Here is a 24,248-nt window from a genome sequence, read left to right as displayed (position 1 = left end):
TACCAGTATGGACATCATGGCACCAGACTGGACACGGCTCCAGTATGGACACGGCACCAGTATGGACGTGGCACCAGTATAGACATCACGGCACCAGACTGGACATCATGGCACCAGACTGGACATGGCACCAGTATGGACATCACGGCACCAGTATGGACGTGGCACCAATATGGCCATGGCACCAGTACGGACACGGCACCAGTATGGACACAGCACTGTACTGGACATTACACTGTACTGGGCATGGCACCAGTATGGCCATCACGGCACCAGTATGGACGTGGCACCAGTATGGACATGGCACCAGTATGGACATCATGGCACCAGTATGGACATCATGGCACCAGTATGGACATCACGGCACCAGTATGGACATGGCACCAGTACAGACACGGCACCAGTATGGACATCATGGCACCAGTATGGACATCTTGACACCACTATGGACGTGGCACCAGTATGGACGTGGCACTGCACTGGACATCATGGCACCAGTATGGACACGGCACCAGTATGGACATCATGGCACCACACTGGACATCACGGCACCAGTATGGATGTGGCACTGGTATGGACATCACGGCACCAGTATGGACACGGCACCAGTATGGACATCATGGCACCAGTATGGACATCATGGCACCAGTATGGACACGGCACCAGTATGGACGTGGCACCAGTATGGACATCATGGCACCAGTATGGACATCATGGCACCAGTATGGACATCATGGCACCAGTATGGACGTGGCACCAGTATGGACATCATGGCACCAGTATGGACGTGGCACCAGTATGGACATCATGGCACCAGAATGGACATCATGGCACCACTATGGACGTGGCACCACACTGGACATCACGGCACCGGTATGGACGTGGCACCAGTATGGATGTGGCACCAGTATGGACGTGGCACCAATATGGACACGGCACCAGTATGGACAGGGCACCGCACTGGACATCACGGCACCCGTATGGACGTGGCACCAGTATGGACATCATGGCACCAGACTGGACACGGCACCGGTATGGATACGGCACCGGTATGGACGTGGCGCTGGTATGGACGTGGCACCGGTATGGACGTGGCACCAGTACGGACGTGGCACCGCACTGGACATCACACTGTACTGGCCGTGGCACTGTCCCTGCCGAGGCCGGTGTGTGGCAGGGCCGCGGTGCAGGACCCGGCCCCAGGCCACCGCTGTCCCCACAGTGCCAGTGCCGGGCTGGGCCCCGGGGTCGGCACCCTGTGCACAGCTGTGGCACAACCCCGGTGCCACCGGGTGACGCTCCGGGTGACAACAGTGTCCCTGTCCCCTGCGCCACCCCCGCGTCCCTGGCTGGGGGCCGCGCAGGAGCCGATGGACTCGGGGACGAGATGTGGCCGCTTGTGACCCGGGAACACGTGGGAGCCACCCCCGGGGGGGGCTCAGGAGCCACCAGCCCCTGCAGCTCCTGGGGGGGACGAGCCTGGAACAGCTGCAGCCCCCTGGGGACGTGCCACCCTCATGGGGACAGCCACCCCGGTGAGGAAGGACAGGAGGGCCCTGGGACACTGCCGGACAGGGTGTCCCAGAAGGGCCACCAGCCCCACCGAGGTCCCCACCAGCCACTGGTGGCACTCAGGTGACAGCCCCAAGGGCCACCAGTGCCACCGAGAGCAGGGGAGGGCACAGGGCACTCACAGGGGCTGCAGGTGGCACCGAGCTCCCCATGCCAGGAGCCGGGGGGGGACGGGACAGGGCACAGCTGGGGACACCAGGCCGTGGTCCCCACGCCCCCCCATGTCCCCCCGTGTCCCCCCGTGTCCCCCCCGGCCCTGCAGGGCTCGCGCTCCCGTCAGTGTCACAGCCTGGCTCGGGTCTCAGCCCCGCGGGGCCGGAGCCGGGGGGTTCCGGGGCCGGGGTCTCCCCGGTCCTTGTCACCTCAAAGCCGCCGAGCTCTGCCCCCCGCGCTGTCCCCGTCCGTCCCTCTGTCCGTCCCTCTGTCCGTCCATCCCTCTCCGTCCATCCCTGTCCGTCCGTCCGTCTGTCCGTCCCGTCTGTCCGGCCCCGGCCGCGGGGAGGGGTCGCTCAGGGAGCGCCCCCCCCTCTTTTCCCCGAGCCCCGAGCGGGGCTGCGGGGAGCGGGGGGGAGGAGGAGGAGGCGGCGGGAGGGAGGGAGGGAGGAGGAAGAGGAGGAGGAGGAAGCGGCGCATCCCGCATCCCCCTCCCCGCGCACAAAAGCGCTCCGGGGCCGCCGCACCGGCCGAAGCGGGGCCGGCGGGGGCCCCTCCGGAGCGCGGCGGGTGGGTGGGTGGGTGGGGGCGCGGGGGGGCGCGGGGGGGTCTGTGCGGAGCCGGGATGCGTCAGCAGGAGCAGCGGGAGCGGCGGCAGCAGCAATCCATCCGCGCTCGCACTGAAGGACAAAAGGATGAGCCAGCCGCCTGCGCGGCTGCTTCCCGCACCGCCCGCACCGCCCCGCACCGCACCGCCCGCACCGCCCGCACCGCCCCGCGCGGCCCCCGCCACCGGAGGATGCCCGCCGGCACCGCCACCGCCACCGCTGTCACCGCCGCTGTCACCGCCACCATCGCCCCGCGCCGCCGCTGAACGCGACACCCACGCGGGGACGCGGGAACGACACGCGGGAGGGGACGGGACGGGACCCCCCCGCCCCGCCACCAGCGCAGCCGCCGCCGCTACCGGGAGGTGCCCCCGGCATCTCCCCCCACCCCCCCTCCCCCCCCCGCCGACGCCCTTTCCTCCCCCCCGCTCCCTCCCCGAACCGCGATTTTCCCTCTCCCGGGGGGGGCTCCCCGCCATTTATTTATTTATTTCGGCCTATTTTTAATCTTTATTTTCCTGTTTTATTTTTAGGTTTCGTCCGGGTTGTTTGGGTTTTTTGATTTTTTTTTTTTCTTTTTTTTTTGGTTTTTTTTTTTTTAATATTTTGAATTTTTATTTTTAGTTTTTCATCTGATTTTAGCCTTATTTTAACTTTTATCCTCATTTCCGTTCTTATCTTGATTTGATTTTAAATTTTTTTTTTATTCCGTTTTTACCTCCTTTCCCAATTCCCTTTCCTCGCCAATTTTTTTTTTTTTTTTTTTTTTTTTTTTTCTCTCCCCATTCCCATTTTCCTCTCCGGTTTTCATTAATTTTATTTTTTTAAAATTTTTTTTTCCTCCCCCCCCCCCCCCCACTTTTTTTCTCCTGCGCTCCCTCCCCTTTCCCCAATTCTTCCTTTTCTCCCCGCTTCTTTTTTTTTTAATTATTTCCTTTTTCACCACTTTCCCCGCGTCTCCCCCCCCCCCTCCCCTTTTCCCCGCGGCCTGCGGGGGGGGGCGGCCATGCGGGCCCCGCCGAGCCCCCCGGGCCGGCGCCACGGGCGGAGGAGCGAAGCCGCGGGCTCGGCCGGGCTCGGGGGCTGCGGGGCCCCCGCTTAGCCGGGCCGGCCCCCCCCTCCCTGCACCGCAGCCTCCAGGAGCCATTTTGTCTTTTTTTTTTTTTTTTTTTTTTTTTTTTTTTGGGAGCCTGCCCCCCCCCTCCCCCCTCCTCGGTCCCGCGCTCGCCTCGAGCCCCCCCGGACCCCCCGATCCCCCTGCCCCAGGTAGGTACTGGCGAACGGGGCCGGGCGGGGGGGGTTCCTTCTCCTCCTCTCCCCCCACCCCCCCCACCCCCAGCACCTACCGCCGATTTTTTTTTTCCGCCCTAAATTTTAATTTTTCCCTCCTAAAGCCCCGCTCCCCTCGGAGCGCGCCCCCCGACCCCCAGCACCCCCACACCCCCCCCCCCCCCAAACTCCGGCCGGCCGGGCCCCCTCCCCAGCTGGTGGGAGCCGGGAGAGGGGGGGGCCCCAGCCCGTTCTCCTGTTCTCGCCGCCATCCCCAGACGATGGTGAATGATGAACGTGCCACACCATGAAGCTCTTGTGGCAGGTAACTGTGCACCACCTGCGCCGCCACCGCCGCCACCGCACCTGGCCGGGGCTCCTGGCCGCCTCCCTGACCCTGCACGCCTGGCTCCTGGCCGCGGCCGCCGCCTCGCCCGGCCCCCAGAGCTGCCCCTCCGTCTGCTCCTGCAGTAACCAGTTCAGCAAGGTGGTGTGCACCCGCCGCGGCCTGGCCGAGGTGCCCCCCGGCATCCCCTCCAACACCCGCTATCTCAACCTCATGGAGAACAACATCCAGATGATCCAGGCGGACACCTTCCGCCACCTGCACCACCTGGAGGTGCTGCAGCTGGGCAGGAACGCCATCCGGCAGATCGAGGTGGGCGCCTTCAACGGCCTGGCCAGCCTCAACACCCTGGAGCTCTTCGACAACTGGCTGACGGTGATCCCCAGCGGCGCCTTCGAGTACCTGTCCAAGCTGCGGGAGCTGTGGCTGCGCAACAACCCCATCGAGAGCATCCCCAGCTACGCCTTCAACCGCGTGCCCTCGCTCATGCGCCTCGACCTGGGCGAGCTCAAGAAGCTCGAGTACATCTCCGAGGGCGCCTTCGAGGGCTTGTACAACCTCAAGTACCTCAACCTGGGGATGTGCAACATTAAGGACATGCCCAACCTGACGCCCTTGGTGGGCCTGGAGGAGCTGGAGATGTCGGGCAACAACTTCCCCGAGATCAAACCGGGCTCCTTCCACGGGCTCAAATCCCTCAAAAAGCTCTGGATCATGAACTCGCAGATCAACCTGATCGAGCGCAACGCCTTCGACGACCTGACGGCGCTGGTGGAGCTCAACCTGGCCCACAACAACCTGTCCTCGCTGCCCCACGACCTGTTCGCCCCGCTGCGCTACCTGGTGGAGCTGCACCTGCACCACAACCCCTGGGACTGCGACTGCGACATCCTCTGGCTGTCGTGGTGGCTGCGGGAGTACATCCCCACCAACTCCACCTGCTGCGGCCGCTGCCACGCCCCGCTGCACATGCGGGGCCGCTTCCTGGTGGAGGTGGACCAGACCTCCTTCCAGTGCTCGGCGCCCTTCATCATGGACGCGCCCGCGGACCTCAACATCTCGGAGGGGCGCGTGGCCGAGCTGCGCTGCCGGACGCCGTCCATGTCGTCGGTGCGGTGGCTGCTGCCCAACGGGACGGTGCTGAGCCACGCCTCGAGCCACCCGCGCCTGGCCGTGCTCAACGACGGCACCCTCAACTTCTCGCACGTGCTGCTGGCCGACACCGGCCTCTACACCTGCATGGTGACCAACGTGGCCGGCAACTCCAACGCCTCGGCCTTCCTCAACGTCAGCACGGCCGAGCTCAACACCTCCAACTACAGCTTCTTCACCACCGTCACGGTGGAGACCACCGAGATCTCCCCCGAGGACGTGTCCCCCAAGTTCACCAAGCCCGTGCCCACCGCCTCGACGGGCTACCAGCCGGCCTACACCACCACCACCACCGTGCTGGTGCAGACCACGCGCCCGCCCAAGCAGGTGGCCGTGCCCACGGCCGACGCCGGCGACAAGCTGCAGACCAGCCTGGACGAGGTGATGAAGACCACCAAGATCATCATCGGCTGCTTCGTGGCCGTGACGCTGCTGGCCGCCGCCATGCTCATCGTCTTCTACAAGCTCCGCAAGCGGCACCAGCAGCGCAGCACCGTCACCGCCGCCCGCACCGTGGAGATCATCCAGGTGGACGAGGACATCGCCCCGGCCGCCGCGGCCACGCCCGCGGCCGCTCCGGCCGGCGGGGCCGGCGAGGGGGCCGTGGTGCTGCCCAACATCCACGAGCACCTCAACTACAACACCTACAAGGCCGGACACGGCGCCCACTGGACAGAGAACGCGCTGGGCAACTCCCTGCACCCCCCCGGGACCACCCTGGCCGACCCCTATTTAATCCAGACCCACCCCAAGGAGAAAGTTCAGGAAACCCAGATATGACTCTTTTTGTTTTGGGGCTTTTTCCTGCTTTTTTTTCTGGGTCGTCCTCCCCCCCCCCTCTTCTCCTCCAAGCCCGAATTATTATAAACACGATAGATGCACAAAAGCAGAACTCCAAAAAAGAAGGAAAGCCAGGAGAATTCCTCAACACTAAGGAAAACCAGGAGAATTCCTCAATAATAGACACAACTTTTGTACAGGGGGGGGAGAGACTCTTTTTCGTGTACATGCTTCTATAGCCAACCTCGGGGCCGAGAAGAGCAGCAGATTCTATTAAAATTTAACGAAACCCACCTAAAACTCCTACAAAAAAAAAAAAAAAACAAAAAAAACCCCAAACCACTATTTTCTAACTCGCAGGTTCTATTTAAACACAGAAAAAAAACAAAAAAACAAAACCAGGAGAAACAGAGGAGGAAAAAAAAACAAACCCAAACCCCACAAACAAATCGGTAATCGGAGGAAAAGCCCCCCGTGCTCGGGGCCGAGCGGCGCGGGGGACGCGGGGGACGCCGGAGCGGGGCCGGGGGCTGTCGGGGGGGGTTCGGGGGGGTCGAGGATGGTTTTTTTGGGGGTTCTCCGGGGGAAGAGGGGGGAGCTCGGCCCCCCCCCGAGCCCGAGGCTCTGCCCTTGGCCGCTCGCCGCGGGATCTCGGCCCCGCGCCAGGACCTTCCCAATGCAATAAAGGAACGGATTTTGGGGAGGGGGGCTCGGGGGGGGGCTGGGGATGGACGGCTGCAATGTATTCAAGCAAAAAAAAATTCCTCAAAAACCCACGGGAAGGGGAAAAACCCCGCAAGCGCCTGGGGGGGAGGGGAAGGGCGGTTTGGGGGGGAGCTCGGGGGGGACAGAGGGTGCCCCCCCCATCCCCCCCCCCGCTCCGTACCCCCTTTTCCCACGGTGTTTGTCACCCCCCCCCCGGACCCCCCGGACCCCCCGGCACAGGGCTACGGCTCCCGGGGGGCTGGGGGGGCCCCCACGGGAGACCTGACCAATGATTGTAACCACCTTCGCTAAAAACGGCATTTCTGTCCTTTTTTGGGGGGGGGGATGGGGAACACCCCCCTTCCCCGGGCGGGGGGACCCTGGGGACCCCCCCAAGGGCTGCTCATGGAACGGGGGGGGGGGGGGGGCTGGGAGAAATTAAGGGCTCGGGGAGAGGGGGGAGGTGACAATGGGGGGGCCACCAGCATCGGAGGTGGCGCCGGGGGGGTCCCGCTGGGGACCCCAAGTGCCTCGCGGGGGTCCCGGGGGTTTGGGGGGGTCGGGCAGCAGCGCGGGGGGGGCTCCCCCGCTCGCTCGGGCGCTGGAATTACTTTAATTTCTCGTTTTAGCTTTAAAATGTTCTCGGAAATGGGGAGGGGGGGGGCGGGGGAGGGGAGGGGGGGGCAAAGCTGAGCTCAAATTTTGTTTTTGGGGATGTCCGGGGGGGGCAGAAGGCGGGAAGGAGATGCAGAAATTCCCTCTCAGGCTGGAAACGCCGGAAGGATCCGACTGTACCGCGAATCCAACAACAACAACAACAACAAAAAAAAAAAATCAAGTGTATTTTTGTATTTTAATAAATATTGTTCCAAATTTGTACCAGCGAGTGCCCGAGGGGTTAAACGGGGGGGCCCGGGGGGGGGGCGCCCCCTCCCCCCCCTGCCTCAAAGGGGTTTTTTGTCCTCTCAGCAGGAAAAGCTTTGGAAAAATCGCGGAGCCGGGAAAGGACGGGAGGGAGAGGATGGAGGAGGGGAGGGGAGAGGGGACACGGGGGGACACGGGGGGGACACGGGGGGGGACACGGGGGGGACACGGGGGGGACACGGGGGGGGGACACGGGGGGGGACACGGGGGGACACGGGGGGGACACGGGGGGGGACACGGGGGGGACAGGGGGGGACACGGGGGGACACGGGGGGGACACGGGGGGGACACGGGGGGGGACACGGGGGGGACACGGGGGGGGACACGGGGGGGACGGGGGGGTGAGGGGACACGGGGGGGACACGGGGGGGGGGGACACGGGGGGGACACGGGGGAGACAATCAGGTGGTGACATTGGGGAGTGTGATGAGAAGCGGGGGCACAGCGGGACCCCCGGCCGGGGCTTGGGGGGCGCCCCCAGCTGGAATCGGGATGGGAGGGAGGGACCGGGATCAATCAGCGGGGCTGGCGCTGCCCGGAGGGACAGGGGACACCGGGACCACCGAGGGGACACCGGGACCCCCGAGGGGACACCGGGACACCCCCGAGGGGACACCGGGACACCCCTGAGGGGACACCGGCACCCCCAGCAGGGCGTCAGAGCAGCGGTGCCAGTGCCACACGGGCTGTGCTGGGGCTGGGGACAAGGGACACCCCTGTGGGGACAAGGGACACCCCTGTGGGGACCAGGGGACCCTTGGTGTCCCCCAGGTGCCACCTCCAGCCCCGTGCCAGGGCCGGTTCCCCCGGAGCTCTGGGGTTCAGAGCTGCCTTTTGGGGCGTTTTTAGGATTTTTGCTGTTTTTGGCAGATCCGGGTCAGTTTTTCCCCAAAGCACATTCCTGCTTTTCCCTCTATTCCCGAGTTTTCCCAGCCAGGCCAGCGTGGGAATGCCAACACCTCCTCCTGCCGCTCCTCCCTGCGCTGCGAGAGGAGCGATCCCAAAAATCCTGGGAATGCTGCAGGAAGGATTTACGGATTTAACTGGCATTGATCTGAGCCCCAGATCGGGGCAGCCGAGCTCTTCATCATCATCATCATCATCATCATCATCATCATCATCATCATCATCATCATCATCGTCATTGTCATCATCATCATTGTCATCATCGTCATCATCATCGTCATCATTGCCATTGTCATCATCATCATCATCATCATCATCATTGTCATCATCATCATTGTCATCATTATCGTCATCATCATCATCGTCATCATCATCGTCATCATTGTCATTGTCATCATCATCATCGTCATCATCGTCATCGTCATCATCGTCATCATCATCATCATCATCATTGCCATCATCATCAGCGTCATCATCGTCATTATCATTATCATCATTGTCATCATCATCACTGTCAACATTATCGTCATCATCATCATCGTCATCATCATCGTCATCATTGTCATTGTCATCATCATCATCGTCATCATCATTGTCATCGTCATTGTCATCATCGTCATCATCATCATCATCATTGTCATTGTCATCATCATCATCGTCATCATCGTCATCATTGTCATTGTCATCATCATCGTCATCGCCATCGTCATCATCACCGTCATCGTCATCATCATCATCATTGTCATCATCATCATTGTCATCATTATCGTCATCATCATTATCATCGTCATTATCATTATCATTATTGTCATCGTCATCATCATCATTATCATCATCATCATTGTCGTCATCATTATGGTCATCATCATCATCGTCATTGTCATCATCGTCATCATCATCGCCATCATTTCCCATCTTCATCCTCACATCCTCATCCCCATCCCATTCCCATCCTCATCGTCATCGTCATCGTCATCGTCATCGTCACCGTCGTCATCCTCATCCTCATCCTCATCTTCATCCTCATTCTCGTCTTCATCCCATCCCACCCTCATCTTCATCCTCATCCTCATCCTGCCCATCTCCATCCCCATTCCCGTTCCCATTCCCAAATCCCAGCTCCCAATTCCCGGAATTCCATCCCATCCCTGCATCCCGGGACCCCCGGAGCAGCCCCAGCATTCCCGGAACGGTTCCTTTGGATCAGGGCGGGAATCCGGGATGGGGGGAAGGCAAACGCTGACAAATCCGATCCCGGGATTTTGGGGGAATGTCAGGGAAGTCCCCACGGCAGCGGGAATTGGAGCTCTGGTGCCTCCCCGGCATCAGGGAGGGAGCGGGATGGGATCCTGGGATGGGATCCTGGGATGGGATCCTGGGATGGGATCCTGGGATGGGATCCTGGGATGGGATCCATGGGATGGGATCCATGGGATGGGATGGGATGGGATCCTGGGATGGGATCCTGGGATGGGATCCTGGGATGGGATCCATGGGATGGGATCCATGGGATGGGATGGGATGGGATCCTGGGATGGGATCCTGGGATGGGATCCTGGGATGGGATCCTGGGATGGGATGGGATGGGATCCATGGGATGGGATCCTGGGATGGGATCCTGGGATGGGATCCATGGGATGGGATCCATGGGATGGGATCCATGGGATGGGATGGGATGGGATCCATGGGATGGGATCCATGGGATGGGATCCTGGGATGGGATCCATGGGATCCATGGGATGGGATCTATGGGATGGGATCCATGGGATCCATGGGATCCATGGGATCCATGGGATCCATGGGCTGTGGGAGGATGCAGTGGGACATGGCGGATGCTCCAAGCACAGGGCTGGGATTGGCCCTGGGATTGGGATCAGGGTTGGAAGTGACCCTGGGATCAGGGTTGGGATTGGAGTTGGAATCAATGCTAGGATCAGCCCTGGAATTGGGGTTGGGATCAGAGCAGGGATCAGGCTGGGATTGGGATCAGAGCAGGGATCAGGCTGGGATTGGGATCAGGCTGGCAATTCCCAGCTCTACCTGGAGCGGGGGCTCCGGGGCAGTTTCCCGGCGTTCCCGGAGGATCGGCGGCTCCCGCCGGGTCCCTGCGGAGCCGAGGGGCTCCGGGGGTCCCCTGGGCCCTTTCGGGGTCTCTGGGGGCCGCGATCCCGCGGGATCATCCCGGCACCCCCCGCTCGGCGGGGCCGGCTCGTCAGCGGCGGCTCCGGGCCCGTGAGTCAGCAGCAGCCGGAGCCGCCGGATAAAAATATCCCAGGGCTGTGGGGGTGGGCAGGGATCGGCTGCCGGCGGGAACGCGGCCGTGGGAACCGCGGGGACCCCGACCCGCGGCCAGGAACGGGCCTGGGCAGCATCCCGGCCTCACCCACGGCGTTCCTGCATCCCAAATCCCGAATCCCTGCATCCCAAATCCTGAATCCCTGCACCCTGAATTCCTGTCCTGCATCCCCAATCCTGAATCCCTGCATCCTGAATTCCTGCCCTGCATCCCAAATCCTGAATCCCTGCATCCCCCATCCCTGTCCTGCATCCCCAATCCCTGTCCTGCATCCCAAATCCTGAATCCCTGCATCCTGAATTCCTGTCCTGCATCCCAAATCCCGAATCCCTGCATCCCAAATCCTGAATCCCTGCATCCCCCATCCCTGTTCTGCATCCCCAATCCCTGTCCTGCATCCCAAATCCTGAATCCCTGCATCCCCCATCCCTGTCCTGCATCCCCAATCCCTGTCCTGCATCCCAAATCCCGAATCCCTGCATCCCCAATCCCTGTCCTACATCCCCAATCCCTGTCCTGCATCCCAAATCCCGAATCCCTGCATCCCCAATCCCTGAATCCCAAATCCCTGCATCCTGAATCCCACCCCTGCATCCCGAGTCCCACGTGGCCTCCCCTCCGCCACGTTCCTGGGCAGCAGCCCATCCCTTCCCACGGCCTCCCCACGACATTCCCGGGAATGTTCCAGCTCCCACGTGTCCTCCTGCCAACAGCATTCCCGGGAATGCTCCAGCTCCATCCGCCATTCCCGGGCAGGTGCAGCTCCGGAATGTGCCGAGGCAGCGGAGCCAAACCCTCGGGATGCGGGTCAGCAATTCCCGGCAGCGCGGGGAGGGACGGCTGCGGTGTCACTGTGTCCCTGTCCGTGTGTCTGTGTGTCCTGTCACTGTCCCTGTGTCCCTGTGTCCCTGTGTCCCTGTGTCCCTGTGTCCCTGTGTCCTGTCCGTGTGTCCCTGTCCCTGTGTCCCTGTCCGTGTGTCTGTGTGTCCTGTCACTGTCCCTGTGTCCCTGTGTCCTGTCTGTGTGTCTGTGTGTCCCTGTCCCTGTGTCCCTGTCCGTGTGTCTGTGTGTCCTGTCACTGTCCCTGTATCCCTGTGTCCGTGTGTCCGTGTGTCCCTGTCCCTGTGTCCTGTCACTGTCCCTCTGTCCCTGTGTCTGTGTGTCCGTGTGTCCCCGTGTCCCTGTGTCCCTCTGTCCTTGTGTCCTGTCCCTGCCCGTGTGTCCCTGTGTCCCCGTGTCCTGTCCCTGTCTCCCTGTGTCCATGTGTCCCCGTCCGTGTGTCCCTCTGTCCATGTGTCCGTGTGTCCATATGTCCCTGTGTCCGTGTGTCCTGTCCGTGTGTCGTGTGTCCGTGTGTCCTGTCCGTGTGTCCCTGTGTCCGTGTGTCCTGTCCGTGTGTCCTGTGTCCATGTGTCCCAGTGTCCTCCTGTCCCCGCGTTTCCATTTCCTCGTGTCCCAGCATTCCCGTGTCCCCATTTCCCAGCATTCCACACCCTCGTGTCCCTGTGTTCCCACGTCCCCACATCCGGCACCACCGGCCTGCAGCTGCTGACACAGCTGGATCTGCCAACAACTGCATCCATGGCAACAGCTGGATCCACGCCCACAGCTGGATCCACACCCACAGCTGGATCCACACCCACAGCTGGATCCACGCCCACACCTGGATCCACGCCCACAGCTGGATCCATGCCCACACCTGGATCCACGCCCACAGCTGGATCCACGCCCACAGCTGGATCCATGCCCACAGCTGGATCCACACCTGCATCCGGGTCCACACCTGCACCTGCGTCTGCCACATCTGCATCCATGGCAACACCTGGATCCATGCCCACAGCTGGATCTGCAGCCACATCTGCACCCACAAACCACATCTGGATCTGCCAACAACTGAATCCATGGCAACAACTGCATCCCTGCCCACATCTGGATCCACAGCAACACCTGGATCCACGCCCACAGCTGGATCCATGCCCACATCTGGATCCACACCCAAAACTGCAGCTGTGTCCATATCTGCATCAACTGTGCCTGCAGCCATGACCACATCTGGATCCACAAACCCCACCTGGACCCATAAATTCCACCTGGATCCATAAACCCCACCTGGATCCACAAACCCCACCTGGATCCATAAATCCCATCTGGATCCATAAATTCCACCTGGATCCATAAACCCCACCTGGATCCATAAACCCCACCTGGATCCATAAATCCCATCTGGATCCATAAATTCCACCTGGATCCATAAACCCCATCTGGATCCATAAATTCCACCTGGATCCACAAATTCCACCTGGATCCACAAATCCCACCTGGATCCATGAATCCCATCTCGATCCGTGCCCATATCTGGATGGGAGCCTCAGTCCCTGAATTTTGGCCCAGGGGCCGGTGAGAGCTGGGGGAGGGATCTGGGATCCACCTCGGGAATGTGGATCAGGGATCAATTACCCAAAAGGGCCCTGGAGCTGCAATCAGGGAAATCCTGGGAATCCCGGGAATTTCAGTATCTGGAGACGTTAACGAGAACAGCTTCAAACAGGGGGATCCATCTGGAATCCAACCCCAGGATCTGCCCAGGGCACACTCAGTATCCTCTGGGATCCCCTGGGATCCCTCAGAATCACCCGGGATGTCTCCAGATCCCCTGGGATCTCTGGGTATCCCTGGGATCTCTGGGTATCACCGCACTCTCCGGTCCCCCGGATTCCACCCCCGGATCCCCCCGATCCCCCCGGATCCCCCGGCCGTACCTCCCGCTGCAGCACCAGCTCCTTGGTGAAGAGCGTGGCCTCCTCGCTGAAGGGCTCCCCCTCCTGCGCCAGCCCCGGAACGTTCCGGGCACCCCGCGGACACTCGATCCCTGCGGGAAAACCGGGAATCAGGGACCGGGAATGGATCCTGGGAATGGATCCCGGGAATGGATCCTGGGAATGGAACCTGGGAATGGATCCTGGGAATGGAACCTGGGAATGGATCCTGGGAACAGATCCCGGGAATGGAACCTGGGAATGGATCCTGGAATGGAACCCAGGAATGGAACCCAGGAATGGATCTGGGAACGGAACCTGGGAATGGATCCTGGAATGGATCCTGGGAATGGATCCTGGGAATGGATCCTGGGAATGGATCCTGGGAATGGATCCTGGAATGGATCCTGGGAATGGAACCTGGGAATGGAACCTGGGAATGGAACCTGGGAATGGATCCTGGGAATGGATCCTGGAATGGATCCTGGAATGGAACCTGGGAATGGATCCTGGGAATGGGACACGGGGATGGTACAGGGATTGGACACAGGGATTGGACACAGGGATGGGGACAGGGATGGGGACAGGGATGGGACACGGGGACACATCCAGCCCCCATCCCGACCCCTCTGTCACAGCCGCTCCCCTGTCCCTTCTCCCGCTGTCCCCAGGATCCCCCTGCCCCCGCTCGGAGCGAGGTCCTGCATCATTAATGATCATTTACATAATTTGCATAATGAATGAAGAGCCAGGAACTGCAGCTCCCAGCCGGAGCCCCGAGTGAGGAGGTGCCACATCCCCAGGGCCACGTCCGTGTCACCAACACCAGGGACACAGGGACACAGATCCTGCCCGGAGCAGCCGGGAGCGCCCAGAGCCCATCCCAAGGGACAATGTCCCAGTGCCACCGGCTCCTTCCTCATCCTCATCATCTTCTTCCTCATCCTCATCCTCATCCTCATCCTCATCATCTGCTTCCTCATCCTCATCTTCATCCCCATCCTCATCCTCATCCTCATCCCATTCCCATTCCCATTCCCATTCCCATCCTCATCCTCATCTTCTTCCTCATCCTCATCCCATTCCCATTCCCATCCCCATCCTCATCCCCGTCCTCTTCATCCTCATCCTCATCCTCATCCTCATCATCTTTCTCATCATCCTTATCTTCTTCCTCATCTTCATCTTCATCCTCATCCTCCTCATCTTCTTCCTCATCCTCATCTTCTTCCTCATCCTCATCCTCATCCTCATCCTCATCCTCATCCTCATCCTCATCCTCATCCTCATCCTTATCTTCTTCCTATCTTCATTCTCATCCTCATCCTCATTTTTCTCATCCTCATCATCCTCATCTTCTTCCTCATCCTCATCCTCATCCTCATCATCATCTCTGGGACTCTGGAAAAGGGGATTTCTGGGAAAGGGAATTTCTGGAAAAGGGGATTTCTGGAAAAGGGGATTTCTGGAAAAGGGGATTTCTGGGAAACACAGCAGGATGTGGGATGGGGATCAGGAAATTCCGGGATCTTTGTTAATGAGCTGGAACCATCAGGTCCCCCCAGAACCCGGGATCAGCCCGGGATCCTCCTTCCAGCCCCGGCTGGGCTCTGATCCCGACCCTGCCTGTGATCCCAAACTTCCCCAGCGCCGCCCCGGGAATGGGAATGAGGGGCTGGAGCTGCCCTTCCTCCCCCAGGAGGGCTCAGGGGCCACAACGGAATTTTTCCCCTCAAAATAACGAGGGAAGAGCTGAGCAAGCACCGGAATCCTTCAACTCCGCCAGCCCCGGCTCCCCGGGCCGGGACCGCGCTCCGGATCCTCTCCGGCCTCTGGCGCCTCCCAGACCCAGCCGAGGGAAGGTTCTGGAAAAGGGGAAGCTGCGAAGGCCGGGAATGCTGGCGGGAGAGGGGAGGGGACGCCTGGCACCCGGAAAAGTTCTCCAGCGCTTTATAAATAGCAGCTAATCCCGAGCCGGCGGCGGAGCCGCGCTTCCCGGGAAGCCGTGACGGATTAATGAGGGATGCGGCTGCGAGCGCCGCAGCCACCGCGCTCCCCGGGCTTCCCAGACAATTCCAGCACAATCCTGGAGAAATCCGGCGGCCGTGGGGCCGCTCCCAGCCCGGAACCGGCCCTGCAGGGACCCGGCAACAATCCCAGAGTGTCCCGCGGCATCCTGAGCGTCCCGAGGTATCCCTGAGCGTCCCACGGACATTCCAGAGCGTTCCTGGGTATTCCAGAGCATTCCAAGGCGCTCCTGGGTATCCCAGAGCATCCCTGGGATATGCTGGAGCATCCCAGAGCATCCCTGGGATATTCTGGAGCATCCCAGAACATTCCACAGCATCCCAGAGCATCTCTGGGATATCCTGGAGCATCCCAAGGCGTTCCTGGGTATCCCAGAGGATCCCTGGAGGATCCCGCACCAGGATTCCAGGAGGAATTCCTCCCGGGCCCTTGGTGGGGACAGATGGATCAGGACCATTCCAGCCTCGATTCCAGGGATTTGGGCGGCTTTGTGCCCCCGGCTGTGCCAGAGCCGGCACCGGGATCCGTCTCCCGCGGGATTGGCGGATTCTGGGAGCCGGGGAGGGAGGGGACAGCCGGGAACTGCGGGAATGGCACTGGAATGCCGAGGATCTGCTCCGGGACAGCCCCACGTTGGGAACGCCGACGTGGAAAACCTCCGGATTCCCATCCCGATTCCGGGAAGGTTTTGGGCCCTTCGGAGCCTCTCGGCCGCTCCAAGAGCCCCGGAGGTGCCCCCTCATCCCTCGGGAATTCTCCCGCCCCCAGCCCCCGCTCCGGGAAGGCGTCAGGCTCCCGAGTTTTGCCGGGAGAGGAATTGGGGATTAGAGCGGCGCCGGTATTTGCACATATTTATAGTGCTCTGACGGATCTATTTTAGCTGGAAAGCCGGGATGAGCTCCCGCGGGAGCATCCCTGGAGTCACATTTTAAGGGACTTGGCATCTCTTTCTGGTGCTCATTTGCATTTGATATCCATAAAAAAGGCAGGCGTTGATAAAAGGCGGATATTTATCCTATTCCTGGCTTGGCAGAGGAGGGTTGGGAATGGCACCGGGGAGAAATCCAACAGAAAACCGGGAAAATAAAAGCCAGAAGGTCCTGCCGGGATTGCGGGATGGGATGGGATGGGATGGGATGGGATCCATGGGATGGGATGGGATGGGATGGGATGGGATCCATGGGATCCATGGGATCCATGGGATGGGATGGGATGGGATCCATGGGATCCATGGGATGGGATGGGATGGGATCCATGGGATCCATGGGATGGGATGGGATGGGATGGGATGGGATGGGATGGGATGGGATCCATGGGATGGGATGGGATGGGATGGGATGGGATCCATGGGATGGGATGGGATGGGATGGGATGGGATGAGATGGGATGGGATGGGATGGGATCCATGGGATGGGATGGGATGGGATGGGATGGGATGGGATGGGATGGGATGGGATGGGATGGGATGGGATGGTCTTGGGGAGCAATCCCATCTGGAACAGAGCAGGGTAGAGCAGGAATTCCACGGAGCAGGGATCCCAATGGAACAGGAATTCCCATGGAACAGGAACTCCCACGGAGCAGGAATCCCAATGGAGCAGGAATTCCCAATGGAACAGGAATTCCCACAGAACAGGAATTCCCACAGAACAGGAATTCCCATGAGCAGGAATCCCAAGGGAAGAAGAACTCCCAATGGAACAGGAATTCCCACAGAACAGGAATTCCCTATGGAACAGGAATTCTCACGGAGCAGGAATTCCCATGGAACAGGAATTCCCACAGAACAGGAATCCCAATGGAACAGGAATCCCAAGGGAACAGGAATTCCCACGGAGCAGGAATTCCCATGGAACAAGACCATGGAACAGGAATTCCCACAGAACAGGAATCCCAATGGAACGGGAATTCCCACAGAACAGGAATTCCCAATGGAATAAGAATTCCCAATGGAATAAGAATTCCCAATGGAACAGGAATTCCCACAGAACAGGAATTCCCACGGAACAGGAATTCCCACAGAACGGGAATTCCCACAGAACAGGGATCCCAATGGAAGGGGAATTCCCACTGAACAGGAATTCCCAATGGAATAAGAATTCCCAATGGAACAAGAATTCCCAGTGGAACAGGAATTCCCACGGAACAGGAATTCCCACAGAACAGGAATTCCCACAGAACGGGAATCCCAATGGAACAGGGATGGCAGCACCGGGACATTTCCCCAGGAGATTCCCAGCCCCAGCGGGAGCAGGGATGGAGCCCCCAGATCCCAGAGGCCGATCCCGGTGTTCCCGGGGGACGGAGACCGGACACGTTCCCAGCTCCAGCGTTAATTGGGACCCTTCATCATCCCCAGACCAGGGAATGTTCCCGTCACAGCCTGGGGGGTGTTCCGGTGCCGGTCCCAGATCACCCCAGGACACGGATCCAGGATCCCAGATCCTGATCCCAGATCCCCAGGACATGGATCCTGGATCCCGATCCCAGATCCCCAGGACACGGACCCTGGATCCTGATCCCAGATCAGCCCAGGACACGGATCCTGGATCCTGATCCCAGAACCCCACAGGACACAGATGCCGGAGTGCAGATCCCAGATCCCCAGGACACGGATCCCCAGGACCCCCCAGCACACAGATCCCAGATCCCTACGACACAGATCCCAGAGTGCCAATCTCAGATCCCCAGGACACAGATCCTGGATCCCACAGTGTCAATCCCAGATTCCCCCAGTACACAGATCCCGGATCCCCCCGGATCCTGGATCCCCCCGGATCCCGGATCCCCGCGGCTGGATCCCGGCGCTCACCGGCGAGCAGGAAGGTGATCAGGCAGGTTTCCTTGGGCAGGAAGAGTTTGAGGCGGGAGCCGCTGAACACGTACTCCACCACGGCCTCGGAGCGGCCGGCGCGCTGCAGGAACGGCAGGAACTGCTTGGCCTTCTGCGTGTCCTGCGGGAAATCGGCAGCTCAGAGCCCCTCCGGAATCCCGGCCCCTCCGGAATCCCGGCCCCTCCGGAATCCCGGCCCCTCCGGAATCCCAGCCCCAGGAATCCCATCCCCTGTTCCTGCTGGGATCGGGATTTGGGAACCGAGCCGTGTCCAGCTCAGAGCCCCTCCGGAATCCCAGCCCCAGGAATCCCATCCCCTGTTCCCGCTGGGATCGGGGTTTGGGCACGGAGCCGTGTCCAGCTCAGAGCCCCTCCAGAATCCTGGCCCCAGGGATCCCATCCCCTGTTCCTGCTGGGATCGGGGTCTGGGCACGGAGCCGAGCGTGTCCAGCTCGGGATGGGCCCCAAACACCGGCCGGATCCGTCTCGGAATCCCAAATACGTCCTAAAGCGCATCTCTAAATACAGCCCAAAATAAGCCCCAAATCCATACAAAAACACATCCCAAACATATCCCGAGATCCAGCCAAAATCCATCCCCAAACCCCAAATATATCCCGAAACACGTCTCAAAATGCAACTCAAAACACATCTCAAATGACATCCAAGAATCCCAAATCCATCCCAAAATAAATCCTAAATATATCCCAAAACACATCCCAAATACATCCCAAATCCAGCCAAAATCCGTCCAAAATAAATCCCTAAACCCATCCCCAAACCCATCCAAATCCCAAATCCCAAATCCTCCCCAGGGCTGGAGCAGCAGGAGAGCTCCAGCCCCATTTCCCCCATCCCTAACGGAGCATCCCGCGGCTTTCCTGGGATCCCATCCCATCCCATCCCATCCCATGGATCCCATCCCATGGATCCCATCCCATCCCATCCCATCCCATCCCATCCCATCCCATCCCATCCGCCAAGAGCTCCACAGAAATCCTTGGAAATGTTAATTAACGGAGGGAAACTTAACGAGCTCTGCCGGGAGGTGTGGGGATCCCCAGATCCCCTCAGCAGAGCTGGGGAATCCCGGATTTTCCCACTGGCATTCCAGTGCTGGGCTCTGGATCCCAGGCTCTGGGGCAGCTCCCGGTTTATTGACCCGAGGGGAAACGGGAACAACCCCGGAGCTCCCGGGAAACGGTGCCGGGAGGCTTTTATCCCGTTTATTCCCGTGGGTTTTATCCCTGTGGCTTTTATCCCGTTTATTCCCACGGGTTTTATCCCTGTGGCTTTTATCCCATTTATTCCCACGGGTTTTATCTCCACAGGTTTTATCCCATCTGTCCCCACGGGTTTTATCCCGTTTCTCCCCATGGATTTTATCCCTGCAGGTTTTATCCCATTTCTCCCCACAGGTTTTATCCCATTTATTCCCGTGGGTTTTATCTCTGTGGGTTTTATCCCGTTTGTTCCTGTGGGTTTTATCCCGTTTCTCCCCACAGGTTTTATCCCATTTCTCCCCACAGGTTTTATCCCATTTCTCCAGGTTTTATCCCATTTATCCCTGTGTGTTTTATCCCATTTCTCCCCACAGGTTTTATCCCGTTTGGATCCTTACTCCGGAGATGTCGGCCACCCTGTGGATCGGCACCTCCTTCTTGCTGTGCAGCCCCTTCCCGTTCTTGATGGCCCTGCAAGAGGAGCCGGGAATGAGCTCCTGTGGATCCCGGGATCACTGGGAATGAGCTCCTGCCGGATCCCGGGATCAGCGGGAATGAGCTCCTGTGGATCCCGGGATCAGCGGCAATGAGCTCCTGCCGGATCCCGGGATCAGCGGGAATGAGCTCCTGTGGATCCCGGGATCGCCGGGAATGAGCTCCTGTGGATCCCGGGATCAGTGGGAATGAGCTCCTGTGGATCCCGGGATCACTGGGAATGAGCTCCTGTGGATCCCGGGATCAGCGGGAATGAGCTCCTGTGGATCCCAGGATCAGCGGGAATGAGCTCCTGCCGGATCCCAGGATCAGCGGGAATGAGCTCCTGTGGATCCCAGGATCAGCGGCAATGAGCTCCTGTGGATCCCGGGATCACTGGGAATGAGCTCCTGTGGATCCCGGGATCAGCGGCAATGAGCTCCTGTGGATCCCGGGATCACTGGGAATGAGCTTCTGTGGATCCCGGGATCAGCGGGAATGAGCTCCTGCCGGATCCCGGGATCAGCGGGAATGAGCTCCTGTGGATCCCGGGATCAGCGGCAATGAGCTCCTGTGGATCCCGGGATCAGCGGGAATGAGCTCCTGTGGATCCCGGGATCACCGGAATGAGCTCCTGCCGGATCCCGGGATCAGCGGGAATGAGCTCCTGTGGATCCCGGGATCAGCGGGAATGAGCTCCTGCCGGATCCCGGGATCGCCGGGAATGAGCTCCTGTGGATCCCGGGATCACTGGGAATGAGCTCCTGTGGATCCCGGGATCAGCGGGAATGAGCTCCTGTGGATCCCGGGATCACTGGGAATGAGCTCCTGTGGATCCTGGGATCAGCGGGAATGAGCTCCTGCCGGATCCTGGGATCAGCGGGAATGAGCTCCTGTGGATCCCGGGATCAGCGGGAATGAGCTCCTGCCGGATCCTGGGATCAGCGGCAATGAGCTCCTGTGGATCCCGGGATCACTGGGAATGAGCTCCTGTGGATCCCGGGATCAGCGGGAATGAGCTCCTGTGGATCCCGGGATCAGCGGGAATGAGCTCCTGCCGGATCCTGGGATCAGCGGGAATGAGCTCCTGTGGATCCCGGGATCAGTGGGAATGAGCTCCTGTGGATCCCGGGATCAGCGGGAATGAGCTCCTGCCGGATCCTGGGATCAGCGGGAATGAGCTCCTGTGGATCCCGGGATCAGCGGGAATGAGCTCCTGCCGGATCCCGGGATCAGCAGGAATGAGCTCCTGTGGATCCCGGGATCAGCGGCAATGAGCTCCTGTGGATCCCGGGATCAGCGGGAATGAGCTCCTGTGGATCCCGGGATCAGCGGGAATGAGCTCCTGTGGATCCCGGGATCGCCGGCAATGAGCTCCTGCCGGATCCCGGGATCAGCGGGAATGAGCTCCTGTGGATCCTGGGATCAGCGGGAATGAGCTCCTGTGGATCCCGGGATCAGCGGGAATGAGCTCCTGTGGATCCCGGGATCAGCGGGAATGAGCTCCTGCTGGATCCCGGGATCAGCGGGAATGAGCTCCTGTGGATCCCGGGATCAGCGGCAATGAGCTCCTGTGGATCCCGGGATCAGCGGGAACGAGCTCCTGTGGATCCCGGGATCACCGGGAATGAGCTCCTGTGGATCCTGGGATCAGCGGGAATGAGCTCCTGTGGATCCCGGGATCAGCGGGAATGAGCTCCTGCCGGATCCCGGGATCACTGGGAATGAGCTCCTGTGGATCCCGGGATCAGCGGGAACGAGCTCCTGTGGATCCCGGGATCAGCGGCAATGAGCTCCTGTGGATCCCGGGATCACTGGGAATGAGCTCCTGTGGATCCCGGGATCAGCGGGAATGAGCTCCTGTGGATCCCGGGATCAGCGGCAATGAGCTCCTGTGGATCCCGGGATCAGCGGGAACGAGCTCCTGTGGATCCCGGGATCACCGGGATCCGCCCGGAGCGCGGCCCTGCCCTGAGCAGCGGGGCCGGAGGAGCCTGGACCGGGAACGTGGGGATGGAACCGAGGGATGGAAAAGCAGCGGCAGATCCCAGCTGGATCCAGGCCCAGCCGGATCCTTGTCCCGGCACAGGGATGGGGGCTGGGATGTTCCCTTGGGATGTTCCCTTGGGATGTTCCCAGGATGTTCCCGGGATGTTCCCTTGGGATGTTCCCTTGGGATGTTCCCTTGGGATGCTCCTGGGATGTTCCCTTGGGATGTTCCCAGGATGTTCCCAGGATGTTCCCTTGGGATGTTCCCTTGGGATGCTCCTGGGGTGTTCTTTTGGGATGTTCCCTTGGGATGTTCCCTCTGGATGAGGCCGTGGGACAGTGACACAGGTGACACAGGACACAGGTGACACAGGTGACACACAGAGGTGACACAGGGGACACTCACCGAGCCTCAGCTGCCAGCAGCTCATCATAGTGACACACACAGGTGACACACACAGGTGACACACACAGGTGACACAGGTGACACACACAGTGACACACACAGGTGACACACACAGGTGACACAGGTGACACACACAGTGACACACACAGTGACACACACAGTGACACACACAGTGACACAGTGACACACACAGGTGACACACACAGGTGACACAGGTGACACACACAGTGACACACACAGTGACACACACAGGTGACACACACAGGTGACACAGGTGACACACACAGTGACACACACAGTGACACACACAGTGACACACACAGGTGACACAGGTGACAGAGGTGACACTCACCGAGCCTCAGCTGCCAGCAGCTCATTGTAGTGACACACGCAGTGACACAGGTGACACAGATGACACACACAGGTGACACACACAGGTGACACAGGTGACACACACAGGTGACACACACAGGTGACACAGGTGACAGAGGTGACACTCACCGAGCCTCAGCTGCCAGCAGCTCGTCGTAGTGTGCCGAGCGCTGGTCGTCGTCCTGCCGGTAGCGCAGCACCGTGGCCAGGCCCTTGCTGACCAGCGCCTCCGCGATGTTGCTGCGGGAACGGGAACGGGAACGGGAACGGGAACGGGTCGGGAACTGGGGCACGGAGACCCCAATCCCGCCCCAATCCTGTTCAATCCCATCCCAATCCTGCCCCAATCCCATCCCAATCCTGCCCCAATCCCGCCCCATTCCCACCCAATCCTGCCCCAATCCTGTTCAATCCCATCCCAATGCCATATGTCAATCCTGCCCCAATCCTGTTCAATCCCATCCCAATCCTGCCCCAATCCTGCCCCAATCCCACCCCAATCCTGTTCATTCCCATCCCAATCCCATATGTCAATCCTGCCCCAATCCCATCCCAATCCTGCCCCAATCCCATCCCAATCCTGCCCCAATCCCATCCCAATCCTGCCCCAATCCCGCCCCATTCCCACCCAATCCTGCCCCAATCCTGTTCAATCCCATCCCAATCCTGCCCCAATCCCATCCCAATCCTGCCCCAATCCCATCCCAATCCTGCCCTAATCCCGCCCCATTCCCACCCAATCCTGCCCTAATCCCATCCCAATCCTGCCCCAATCCTGTTCAATCCCATCCCAATCCTGACCCAATCCTGTTCAATCCCATCCCAGTCCCATATGTCAATCCTGCCCTAATCCCATCCCAATCCCATATGTCAATCCTGCCCCAATCCTGTTCAATCCCATCCCAATCCTGCCCCAATCCTGTTCAATCCCATCCCAATCCCATATGTCAATCCTGCCCCAATCCTGCCCTAATCCTGTTCAATCCCATCCCAATCTTGCCCCAATCCTGTTCAATCCCATCCCAATCCTGCCCCAATCCTGTTCAATCCCATCCCAATCCTGCTCAATCCTGCCTCAATCCTGCCTCAATCCTGTTCATTCCCATCCCAATCCTGCTCCAACCCTGCCCCAACCCTGCCCCAATCCTGCCCAAATCCCACCCAACCCTGCCCCAATCCCATCCCAATCCTGACCCAATCCTGTTCATTCCCATCCCAATCCCACCCAATCCCATCCCATCCCAAGGGAAGGCCTGGAGTGACACATCCCAGTTCTCTGAGCACACTGGGGGGGGACCAGAACTGGACCCCAAAAACCCCACCCCAAAATTCCACCCCAAAAACCCCACCCCAAAATTCCACCCCAAAATTGCACCCCAAAATTGCACCCCAAAATTGCACCCCAAAATTGCACCCCCAGCTCCCAAACCCCAAACCCCGCAGGCTCAGCATTCCC

General features: G+C 60.0%; 2 protein-coding genes across 2 annotated transcripts in view; one reads left to right on the top strand and one right to left on the bottom strand.

The window, feature by feature from the left end:
• Positions 1 to 24,248, bottom strand: part of SND1 (staphylococcal nuclease and tudor domain containing 1) — a 94,973-nt gene that overhangs the window by 7,393 nt on the left and 63,332 nt on the right. Inside the window, exons 13-16 of the mRNA XM_086886225.1 lie at positions 22,922 to 23,032; positions 19,950 to 20,022; positions 18,308 to 18,449; positions 13,471 to 13,580 (exon numbers count right to left, since the gene is read on the bottom strand). Of these exons, the coding sequence (XP_086742351.1) occupies positions 13,471 to 13,580; positions 18,308 to 18,449; positions 19,950 to 20,022; positions 22,922 to 23,032 (436 nt within the window). The remainder of the gene's footprint in view (positions 1 to 13,470; positions 13,581 to 18,307; positions 18,450 to 19,949; positions 20,023 to 22,921; positions 23,033 to 24,248) is intronic.
• LRRC4 (leucine rich repeat containing 4) lies at positions 3,910 to 6,402 on the top strand. Its single transcript, XM_023947215.2, has one exon. It carries the CDS (start codon positions 3,910 to 3,912, stop codon positions 5,878 to 5,880), a length of 1,971 nt encoding a protein of 656 aa, XP_023802983.2. The 3' UTR covers positions 5,881 to 6,402.

This window comes from Cyanistes caeruleus, chromosome 4, assembly GCF_971803275.1.
Source record: "Cyanistes caeruleus chromosome 4, bCyaCae1.hap1.1, whole genome shotgun sequence".
Classification (NCBI taxonomy): Eukaryota; Metazoa; Chordata; class Aves; order Passeriformes; family Paridae; genus Cyanistes; species Cyanistes caeruleus.
The sequence above is the reverse complement of the archived record's forward strand: the minus strand, read 5'-3'. Positions and strand labels throughout refer to the sequence as shown.

Coding starts and splice junctions, on each gene's coding strand:
- LRRC4 (XM_023947215.2), top strand. CDS start 3,910: ATGAAGCTCTTGTGGCAGGTAACTGTGCACCACCTGCGCCGCCACCGC.